A 12001-nucleotide genomic window follows, 5' to 3' on the forward strand; every position below is an offset into this window, starting at 1 on the left:
CTAACCCCATCTCTTAAAACTCTGAGCCTGACCTGTCAACCAATTGCTCACACAACATTAGGAGGGACTTGGCTAGCTGTAAGCTGGACATTTTGTCTTGAAGGATACTGTGAAAGATAGTATCAAAAGCCTTGCTACAATAAAACCCCCACATCTACTGGCTTCCTTTAATCAACTAGATGGGTGACCTTGGCATAAAAGGAAATTAAGGTAGTTAAGCAAGATGTTCCTCTCATGAACCCATCCTGGTTACGATCAATGATTCCATTATCTCTCAAGTGGTTTTCAGTAGCTCCCAGAATAACCTTCTCCGTAATTTTACCAGGCATTCAAGTGAGACTGACAGGCCAGTAATTACCACAGCTCTTCCTTCTTACCCATCTTGAAAAATGGGACAACATTTGCCAGCTTCCACTCAACTGGGATCTCTCCAGACTGTTGAAAAATAATGGAGTGAGGTCCCACAATAACATCAGCCAGCTCTATATGACTAAAAGCAGAATATTTTGGATATACTTGCATCAGTATTGCTTGACAACAAGGAACATATCACCACAGTTACACTTATCTGTAAAATCTACACAAAACCACTATTCCACATGTCCATAAATGTCACTTAGAAAGACCTTGCATAAGAGATCTGACAGATGAGATTCAGTGAGTCCAGCTACTGTGACAGAAAGGAGAGGTGGAAATACTTTTTATCTCATTTTTCTTCTGGAGTTGCTCTGGTTGTCCTCTCTGAGAGAGGTCTTAAAAAACCACAACAGATGGCTCAACCACTTGCACTCACAACCCAACATAAAAGTTTAAACTACTGTGGAATTTCCAACTGCAGCAGTTAAAGTGGCAAACACATTTGCTTCTGTTGCCTCTTTGCCAGAGGAACAGAGCAGAACACCTTATACTTTTTGCCTCAGTGGAAGTACCAAAGATGCTCACACCTACCTGATCCAGAAGTGTTTATTAATGGTGCATTAACTTAACAAATGGCTGCTGGTCCTTGCTGAGAGATTAGCTGAGCTCTTCCTGAGCTGATGTGAATGGTACGTGGCACTCTGCACTTGCCAAGTAAGCTGTCTGTGAATGAAATCCCCTGCCACTGGGAAACTAAACCATAAGCCTGGCAGTTAATGAAGCTTGTTGTAAGTGGGTTAAGGCAGGCCAAAGGCTGCCTGACTGGAATCACATCTGCTCATTTAAGCAGATGGAAGAGAAAATGCAGTTGCTGTCCTTCCACATCCTAGGCCTCTAGAATTGGTACACTTCTTTCAGCTCTACTATATTTCAATTATCTTCTTCAAAGCATTACCAGGACTTCTGGGTATTAACTTGTTTTTGCAGACTGCCAACTATCTTCACTACAAGAGTAATTTATCTGAATATTTTTAGAATTAATCTTGTGACTCTGAGTCCTTAGAAGTTGATAAGAGATAGGAGGGATAACAGTTTTGGACAAAGGATTCTAACTTTGTTATTTGTATTAATAGCATGTCAAGTGTGGCCTCCCTGAAGAGGATGAACAGTTAATACTTCCTTATGATGTAAGGTTCTAAAAGTTCTTATTTCTTTGAGTATAGAACAGATAATGAGAGTTTAGCAGTCATTTTGTTCTGCAAGCTTATGAAAAGGTATTGTTTTAGAAGCATTCATATAGACATTTACTCCTCCACCCTTCACCACAGCACTACAATATTATGGGCAGAGTATCTGCTGCTAATTCTAAAATACTTTTGCTCCCACTCACTAAGAAGCCCTCAAGAACGCATTTTATTAAAGTAACAAAATCAAAATACACTAGTGTGTGAGAGTGACAGAGTATGAAATAAAACACTAAACTCATGTCTCCACTCCTGAGAATACCCTGACACAGTTTAACTAGTGCACTGACTGTGAGATCCACTACTTAGTTTGCATACCCAGCACCCAGTAAGAGAAGGGAAACCTGAACTGCACAGGATAGAGAAAAGACACAACACTTTCTCTGACAACTGAAGAGATTACTAGCTCTGAGGGGCCTCCATGGCTTCACAGTAGCAGACCCATAGTGCACCATCTGCTCAAATACACACTGACAAGGGCAAGGAATCCTTGTTAATAGCCCCTGATGATCTGTTACAGCCAATGAAGAACCTGTAAAAAGCAAGAGCTAATAAGCTACTAATATTTTTCAGCGTTATGAAAGAAAATATGCGGGTATCCTGAAATATATGTACGCTGATATTGAGCAATAGCCTTTTCTTTCTTGCTTAGTGCCACTAATCTCTATGCAAGGCACAGATATTTTTCAGTCTGTACTGCTGTTATGAAAAGAAAGAAGTCATTAATCATATACACAGGAAAGCTTACCATCAACGTCTGAAATAAGCACTTACCAGGAATGAACACATCACAGTATTACAAAACCTGTAGTATCCCTTGATGCATACCTGGTTAGCTTTATTGTTTTCCTGAATTCATTAGTAATCGGAGCTTTATAGCCTCCTTTCCTCAATAATGAATCTATGGTTTGAATGTGGTCCCATCCTGTTGAATTTTACAGTAATAAAAATTAGTGAGAAATACAGCAATAAGAACAGATGTTGCAAAAACACAGTGCAGTGTGTAGTAGTATTATTGATAATGGAAGTGCTCTGCTGAAGTTCTGTATAAAACAAAGGTTGTTCTTCCCTACTTGAGAACAGATGAAGGAAATATGACATACAAGATTTCTTTACACACAGAGTGTGTTAAGAAACAACATATTTTGATCTTGTAGCTGAAATATTTTAGAAGTGGACAGGTTACCTTCAGGTGTCCCAGACTTGGGCAAGACATAAAATTCAGCTTTCCTGAAATGTTCAGATATGATAATGGATCACAGCCACTTTATACATGATAAATGGCAATGACACTATGAAAAATTAAACTTCTCTATAAAATAAAATTGTAAAGAATGATTAGTTGAATGTGTGCAGAGCACTTCAGAGATTAGACTTCTTCATAAATATCACTTTGCAGTGATATGTCTAATTTCAGAACTACTATATTGTATTATAGGTGCCTGGGTAATAAAAAAAGGAATACATTACTCTTCTCGATAACATCTTAATGCTATTCAAAACTCCCTTTTATTTATTTTAAAAGCCTAATATTTTAAGTAGGCATTAAACACACCTATTCCAAAAGACACAAGTAGGTTAGTCACATTGCTACATTAAAAAAAAAAGGGGTAATTCTGGGTACATAAAAATAAAAGCAGGTAGGTTTTGGGCACTTTAAAGAGCCAGATTGCAATGTCTGGTCTACTAAAATGAATTAGAAAGTTAAAACACCCCCACATGCCACCTCCACACCCTTAAATTGACTAAAACAGTCACTAAAATAGAGCTTGGAAAGCCTCTAAAGTGGCTATTTAGGTACAGAATTATCAATTAAATAATCTGATCTTCAGTGAAGTTTTCATCCTGTTCCTTAACTCAAAAAGAATAGAAAAAAAAAGAAAAAAATAAGGCAGCAATGCAAAATGTAAAAGATTGAGACAGACTGTCACCTTGGAAGGAAAAACCATAGTGAGTAGTTAGTCAGCTGCTTAGTCCAAAAAATTACTATTCAACAAAATCTACTCTAGGATTTTTAATTCACAAATTTACTGTGCCTTTATTAAAAGGGACTTTAATAACATTATTTTGGACTTTCATATTGGAAGTACTTCCCTTCTACACATTAAAAACTCAGGAAGCCATGTGAGGAATTAAGACTAGCAGAAAGTACTTAACTGAAAAATACCCCCAAAAAAACCTTGATCACTGCAAATTTAGGACTAAATCAGCTGTTAATTGACCAGAAATCGTGCCACTTAACAAGTATATGAAAACTGGCAGCTTTTAACACCTCTGAAGTTGGCTGACTGCATTGTACCACCCCCTCCATATTTTATTTTCCTACAGCTACCCTGCATTTGTGACTTGTCTAGAAAACAGCTACAGTTTACTACATCCTTATAAAGGGGACCAATACAGGCAGGTAGTTGGCATTTGATATAAGAGTCTTCTTACAATTAAGTATCGCTCCGTCATCTGACATCAGTGCAAGGTCAAGTATTGCATTTTAGATTTATATGTATGTTTAAATTCTTCACCAGATCATATGAAATAAAGTGCAACAATGACCTTGCTCCTTTGCAACCTCCGGTAAGTAGGTGGCGGTGCGTTTTGATCCTTTTTCATTGATGAATTCTATTCTAATGCCATGTACACCCACCTGCAAGAAATTGGCAGCTTCATTAGTACATTAGAAAAAAAAAAGTTACAAGAGATTTCTAACATGATACAAACCAATATGGGACTCTTTCAGTGCTTAATACCATTTTGCAGAGTTTCAAGAGGTGGTACTGACTCAATTGTGTTCTCAAAAGGAAAGCCAGCTGAGCTGCAAAAGTCATTCTGCCTCTAGGTCTCTGGGTTTACTTTCTTCCTCTGATGCTGTCAGCAGTGTTGTTGCTGATAAAAGCACCTGGACTCCAGATGTAGTTTGCAGACAACCAAACAGCTGGGCAATCTAATGATGCTTTAATTAAGAACATTAATTTTGTTCAAAGTAACAACTGAACAATGAAAGGTTTGTCACACTATGAACTCAAGCCTGGAGCCCTCAAAAGTTCTGCTGCTGATGAGAAAAAGGAGAGATTCCAAAGCATTCTGCCTCAAACTCCTATTTCCATGCTAGTAAGTACTCCAACATGCCAGTATGGAAACAAAAATTACTAAAAAAAAAAAAGAGAGAATTAAACCTTATAAAAAGCAGCTAGGCACCTTTCCGGGGCATTGTTTAAACACTCCTGTTTTCAAGGTACAGTAATTCTGTTGAGAGTATCTGCACTTGGATAAGGCATGCCATAAAAGATATTCCATTGTCAGTAAATTTTCAGTTGCTTTTGAGTTCTGTGTGTAAACACACCGCATTAGTAGATGGACATTTTTATTTTCATGCCCACATAACTAAGGTGTTGTTATTTCCATAAAGCCAAAAGACCCCAACGTTGTATGTGGACATGAAGAATTTATGTTTTAAAGCGTATCATGTTATTTGGTATGGCACCAAAAAATGTTGTAACCGTTTCTCCAGTGACAATCTATTTTACTGTAACTGCATGACAGTCAAAAAAAAGAATCAAATAAGGAACATTTATACAAACTCTACCATGTGTTAACATCTGTGCTTATATTAAGACTATTTTTCATTCTTTATAACATTATACATAAGCATAGGGAGAGAGGTGGAGGAGTCTCTCTTATGGCGGGTCATGGCTGCAGCAGTTCTCCCCCCTGAACTGAACTTTTCTTAAATAGGAAAATTTACTTTGAGACAAACAAATTCAAATCACTGCAGATTTTAATGTGACATTTCATTACCAAATACAGATAAACCTAACTTTTGTAACATGGATATATAATCGGTAGAGAGCTCAAATTTGTATACTCAGATGATGTAATTATGAACCCAAAGGACCTGAAATTAAAATGAAATAGTGTTAGAGGCAGAACTGACCCTATCAAGTTTTTTTCCAAGTAAGTTTTCGCAGCTGCTGACCTTGTGACTATCAATATTCAATTGCCTAAAGCACTAAACCAAAATATTTTCAGGTTTTGCACACCATCAGATCCTGCAGAGTATTAGAATCCACACCACTGTTCTGCAGAAGAGTGATCATGTAGCATTCACAGGAAACTAACCAGAAGCACTAGTGATGTCTGAAGTACAATGCAACATTAAAGCAGTAGGCAATTGCATTGCCCTGGATGTTTCCCATTAAACATTTTAATGGAATTTTAGGCCCATCTCTGAAAAAGAGAGAGATGTAGAGCCAAACAAACAAGGCAACACAACTGAACCCACAATTCCTCTGGTTGGGAAAAAATATCATAGCATTCTGTGAAGCATGAATTCCAGCTGCATGGCTGAGTTCAGTACAAATGACTTTTCATTGTGTAGCTCCACACAGCTCCAGTTAATAAAAAACAGGCCTTAATTAAACAAATGGAAGCCACACACAAGCAAAATAAGAATGATCCATGCTAAGACTAGCATGGGCACAGTTAGGAATTTATTTTGACTTCCTCAAGAGACCAACGTTTCTGCATTAATGAAAAGTTCTATGAAATTTCCGCAAATATTTGTAAATTGGGAAGTAAGGGGTAGATACACATTTGGAAAGCATTAACTGGACTGTAACTGGTTTGCTTTGCCAGGCTCAGCACAGAACTTTCACAGAATCACACAATTGCTACAGCTGGAAAAGACCTTTAAGATCATCAAGCCCAACCACTGGCATGCTCCTCACTCTAAAAGTACTGACAGGTAAGGTTTTGTAGAATAGTATCATCTGTGTAGTTCAGAAAACCCAACCAATCTGCTTGTGCAGATGAAATTGAAGTTCTGTCTTACCTATTACCATTTATTAGGGAAATTCTTACAGAGAGTTATGCTTCTGAGCTGTAAAAAGATCACACCAGTGCCCTGACAGCCTCCCAAATGAACAGGAATCTATTTAGGACAGCTGCTACTGGGAGAAGAAAGTGAGGTAAGTAGAGAGACTTAGAAAGGCAGCAAACCAATCTCCAAAAGAAACTTCTGTAGGGTTTTAGAGCATAAAATACTATAGATTATATATCCAGTATTGTGCATATGGACTTTTTGGCCCACTGTATAAGTAGACGGGGGCTACTTAAAACTAGGTCAAATTGCATTAAACTGCAATTTTAATGCTGAAGTGACCTCAACAGAACTTGAGACTTCGTTGTGTATTTACACATTTTCTTTTTCAAATGAATCATTTATGTACATATACCTCAGGATGGTGGAAAACACACACACCCCACATCTATGGTTGTGCCAAGTGCTTCTGGCACCCGCTAGATTTCTTCTCATAATGCCTCATACTCACTCAGCTGGGCTCTGAAAAAATTGTTCCAAATCCACCCCAAAACTGAACTGTTCTGCCTCAAAATTCCACACAATTTACAAATTTGTTCCTCTTGTGACCCTCCAACCATACTGGGAGAAAGAAATAGTATTATTCCCATTAATCAACATGGAATTTGGATAAGCATCTAAAACATCAAGCCTTGTTGAAGTGTAAGCTTCTAGTCCACTGCTGAGTAAATTATCATCAAATAATCATTCTGAGAGTTTTATCTACTGCACTGAAATCTGTAAGAGACTTGCAAGCAATTATGACTAATTAGTTCAAGATGAGTTATTGTAAACATTTTTTTTTCAGAAATCCATTCAAGCAGGTAGCAAAAAATCTGGTACAAAGAATCCACATATAATACCCCAGTGCTGGAGTAGTGCTGCACCTCCTTGGTGTTAGAAACAAGTGTCTGGCTGTTCCTTAAGTTCACTCTGCATCTGCTGTTCTCCACTCAGACTAGAGATATGGCTGGATGCACAGCCCCTTAAACTGCCACAGACTCTGTTGTTGGCCTCTTGGTTCTACCAGCAGAAGCACTCACATAACTACATGATGAACCAGATTGGGCTGCTCTGGGCTATGGCTCATCCTTCTCTGATTTACAGTTTGTCAGCTCAGTCTTTACCAGTGACAAGCTATACACATTTTCAGACAAACAAGCTGGCCTATCATTTGTGCAGTTTTCCTTACGACACCACACAACATGCAACTTTCTGTTTTGTTGACATAACTGGTACTTTAGAAATAGCTGTACACAAACTTGTCTGGAAGTGGAATGCTTCAGGTTAAGTGAGTATTGCTACCTATTAGAAGCTGCACCCACTTTTTATTAGCCAAATTCTACAGCTTTAAAAAGCCCCACGTTCATAGCAAATATGCTGGCTTCTTTCTGACCATCTTGAGTAGGGCTCAAATATTATACTCTGATGTAACAATGGAAACAAAAGACAACTCAGGAGACATGCTCTCTGCTTCATGACAAGCACTCTTTTTTTCAATGAATCATTTATTTACATGCATGGTATCACTGAGTATCACCCAAAGAGAATGAAATACTGAGAGCAAGACTCTTTGTTCTCTGTTCTAAGGAATATAAGCTGCAAGAGTTGCTGGTGCCACTGCACTTGCAGGAAGGAAAGAATTTCCACAACTCTTCAATGTACTAACTTTATCAACAATGAAAGCCACCTTTTAGTCAATGCTATTAGCTGCAACTCTTTGAGCTAATATTTAAACCAGTTCATACAGACTAAAGGACTTTTGTATCAACACTTTAACCGTGTACAGTTCTGCAGATTTTACTTTACTGAAGAACAGCAACTTCAGGGCAAAGATCTCTTTCTTAAAATACCTTGAAAGAGCTGTTGCTCAATTCTAGTTATTTATTACCCTGCTTGAAGTACAATGCTTTCCCCGAAGTTTCATCTTATAATTGAACACAGTCATTATTTTTCAGATGTTTTAATAAAAAAATGGGGAGAAGGTCTGAATTAGCAAGTCAGGCTTTACCTTCTAGCAAAAGCCCCACAGAGTCTTAAATTAATGAGAAAAAATTAAAACAATACATTTGTTTGCTATAACATGAAATCAAGAGGGAATGACTGGAGGCACTTTGCTTTTCTCTTTTGTGTTTCTAGGAAAAAAGTACACAGGGGATAAATTAAATCATTTGCCATTGTCACATACCTTGCAGCCATACCCATTGGAGGAGGCAGATCCTGTAGCACCAAAGCTGGAACTGCAAGACCTACAACATGATCTCACCTTATATATGCCATTTCCAGGATGGGAATGCACTCACAGGACCTCCCAAGTGTAGATTTACAAGCTTCACAAACCAAAGACAAGTTCTTTCTAAAGGACCCAAAGCATTGACACTTTACAGCAATCTATTCAAATTCATGTACATTCCTTTTGGGTTACTGCTAACTACACACACAGTTCCCAGTGCAACATGAGGGATGCAAGTGTATTTCCATTAAGAATCATTACCATAAGTGGAGGCAGCCTGAGGCAGGAATTAAAATCTGTGCAGAAAAGAAAGGACTAGGTAGAAAGACAAATCAAAAAGATGAGCTTGAAGAGACTGGAAATACTGATCATAACACTGAGTTTATGTGGGGAGTGACTGCTATCAATATCAAATGTCTTTAACAGGCCTTTATGACTTGTCTCACAAGTAGTCCTTTGACATCTGATCTTTAATAAATGAGTAGTATTATCAAAAAAAGAAATATATCTCAGAGTTTCTCATGTTGCCTGCTTCTTTGAGACAGAAAAGTTGTGAAACTCCACCCCAGCAGCAACTGGCCCCCCACAGTATTTCGTGTGTTCAATTCAAAGCCCTACATACTGTTGCTGCAGTACACTGCAATTCATATAACGTCACATGGAAGCAGGAATGCTCAGTTATGTTTTAGGAAGAAGCATGCCCATGAACCATGGCACTGATGCCCTTTAAAGGTTTGTACTTTCTCTTATAAAAGGTGAAAATGGTATCAATTTGAAAAATCAGATGGGAGCTAAGAGAAGTTGATTCAGTCTGATCTTTTGTTTACTTGGTTGAAGTTTCTGCTGTAAAATGATCTCCCACTGCTTTTTACAACTGGAATATTAATTTATTTCATTTGGGAAGATAATTCATTAATAAGAGAAAAGAAGATCTATTGCTCCTGAGCCATGTCTTCAAATGATCTTGTCTCTAAGCCATCAGAGCACTGTGAGTTGTCTGAACTGGCAATTCTGAAATACTGTGACCTCTGTCAGCAAATTGCTGAATGGGCTCCCACGCATGCCCACAGAAGGAAGGCCTCCTAACTAGGCTGATGTTTTTCAGAACAATCTGGAAATCAGCATTACACAAAATGAATCTCTCTTTACATCACATTCCAGACATCTTGAAATGTCTTTTTGCCATTAATACTGCATAAGTGCAGCTCCCTTACAGGAAACACGGCTGACATAAGCTGTCTTCACTGACAGGGGCACAAACAGGGGTGAACCATTCTTTTAAGGACTAACAATGACAAATTTTATCCTTCTCATATTTATACGAACTCCCCTGCCCCTTTTGCATGGAAAGCTTGTGGACCATCCACAAGTATGTATGACACAATCTCTTGAGAAATGTGTTTCAGCTACTGGAAAAAAAAGAAAAAACCCAACCCAAACAATGGAACCTAGTTTGTGACCCTTTCTTAAGAATTACTAGGAATTTGCTACAAGTTTTAAAAAACTATCATTAAAAAAATCTTAAATTAAGTGGGACAGAGTATCTAAGCAAATGGGTAACAAGGGGATAACATTTATATTTTTGACGCTTCCGTTGGTTGTTCCCTCCTCAGTCAGGGCTGCCATTAAGAACTGTGACAATCCATAAAATCAGTCAGACCACAGCTCTGCATTAAGCTTGTTTACACTACTGTTGAAGTCTCAAGGATTTGGCAACAAGATACAGAAAGGGCATAAAAAGTAAAAGCCTCCTTTGTTTCACACAAGTATTAAAGTTATAAATTGGAAGTCTCCCAAAGGGGAGAGTGGATTTCTGAACTCATCGACTTCAGGTTCAGCTTCTCTTTAAGTATGAATATTTCAGTCATCTCAGGAATTTACTATTGAGAAATTTAAAAAGCATCTAATCATATTTATAGAATACCACATGGAAAGAGCTAAGTGCTATTATGTTACGCACTTCACACAAGACACATTTTCAGAGTGTATTTATAGTCTGGTTTTTAATAAATTCCAATAAATGAAGTTAAATTGGTAACATGACACTGGTTAGTACCAGAAGCCAACCTACTGAAGCAGAAAAACTCTACCAGTTTTAATTTTGACTTGGTTTCATATTAGAAGTCACTTCAGTTTTGATTACTTGAAAACATTGTTTAAAGGACTCTTAAAGACTCAGTGACAAGACAAACTGCTGTGAAAAAAAATCTTCTTGTGGAGAATGCACATATGGCTAAGATTTATTTTTGGTCTGAGTAATTCTGATTAGGGTGAAAATGCTGATGAACCCCAAAGAAACTTGCATCCATCTCATTCAGCCTTACCTATCAGAAGGTAAGATGCCCTTGTCATTGCCTTGAACAGGAAATGCATTTTTATTAGACTTGCAGCTGTTACAGAATTTGTAATGCTAAGGTTACCTTTGGATACCACTATTCTGATACAGTAGTCTCTTACATTTTAACAGCAAATGAAATTTCTGTTCAATATACATCTGATGTGTGTGAATACAACAGAAAGCCTCTTTTTCGTCTTAGGAAATCCTAAATATTTAGTAGGGCTAAGTCACTACTGTCACTTGTGTGCTGTTTCTGGTGTCTGCTATCATATGACAACTTATGTCTGCTCACCTATAGGCTCAAAAAGCAACACAACAGTCATACTGACCGAGATGAGATCTTAAGTCAAGTAACTTGGTTTTTTTGCAAGTAATTAGGGAAAAGGCAAAAGAATGCTGAATAACACTTCCTTCAGATTTCCTTCCCAGAAATAATTCTGAAAGCAGCATTTGCTTCTTCATCTCTTTTATATTGCTGTTCCAAGAAAATGCATGCAGGTTTCCCAGAACCTAATAATTAAAGTAGATTCAGCTCCATACATAACTAACAAAGGAAAACAAGAATAATAATTTACTTGGCCTCATTCTATGAGGGCTTTGTGGTGTCTGTACAGGTTGCTTGCTCTGAAAGCACAGAAAGTTTTAGCAGCGATAAATGGCTCACTCCTACAACCTAAAAAAGCCTTGTTTTGGGACTGCTGTTTTTTTGCAGTGCTTGTTTCCAGCAGCATACATCAGACCATTAACTTTCATACTGGAACATCCTCCTTCCAGAATCAATTGACTGCTCTAACACGTTTCTGTAGTTAGCTGTGCTGCAAGAGAGGTCTCAGGACACCACCACTCAGACAATACCTTGCTTGATGGAGTCTTAGACATAAGTACAGCTGTGCAGGCCACGCTGACTTTGAGTGCCTCAGTGGGCAAGAATACAACTTCACTCCATTTTCATGGCTCAGACTTTTTAAGGTGATGAC

General features: G+C 37.9%; 1 protein-coding gene across 2 annotated transcripts in view; it reads right to left on the bottom strand.

Annotated features, from left to right (window-relative positions):
• The window catches only part of AMMECR1 (AMMECR nuclear protein 1), a 99225-nt gene that overhangs the window by 1495 nt on the left and 85729 nt on the right, over positions 1-12001 (bottom strand). For both annotated transcript variants that reach the window (XM_054388665.1, XM_054388666.1), the window contains 2 exons: positions 4152-4242; positions 2430-2526 (listed from right to left, as the gene is read on the bottom strand). In XM_054388665.1, coding sequence (XP_054244640.1) covers positions 2430-2526; positions 4152-4242 — 188 coding nt within the window. The remainder of the gene's footprint in view (positions 1-2429; positions 2527-4151; positions 4243-12001) is intronic.

Source organism: Indicator indicator, chromosome 17 (genome assembly GCF_027791375.1).
Source record: "Indicator indicator isolate 239-I01 chromosome 17, UM_Iind_1.1, whole genome shotgun sequence".
Lineage (NCBI taxonomy): Eukaryota > Metazoa > Chordata > Aves > Piciformes > Indicatoridae > Indicator > Indicator indicator.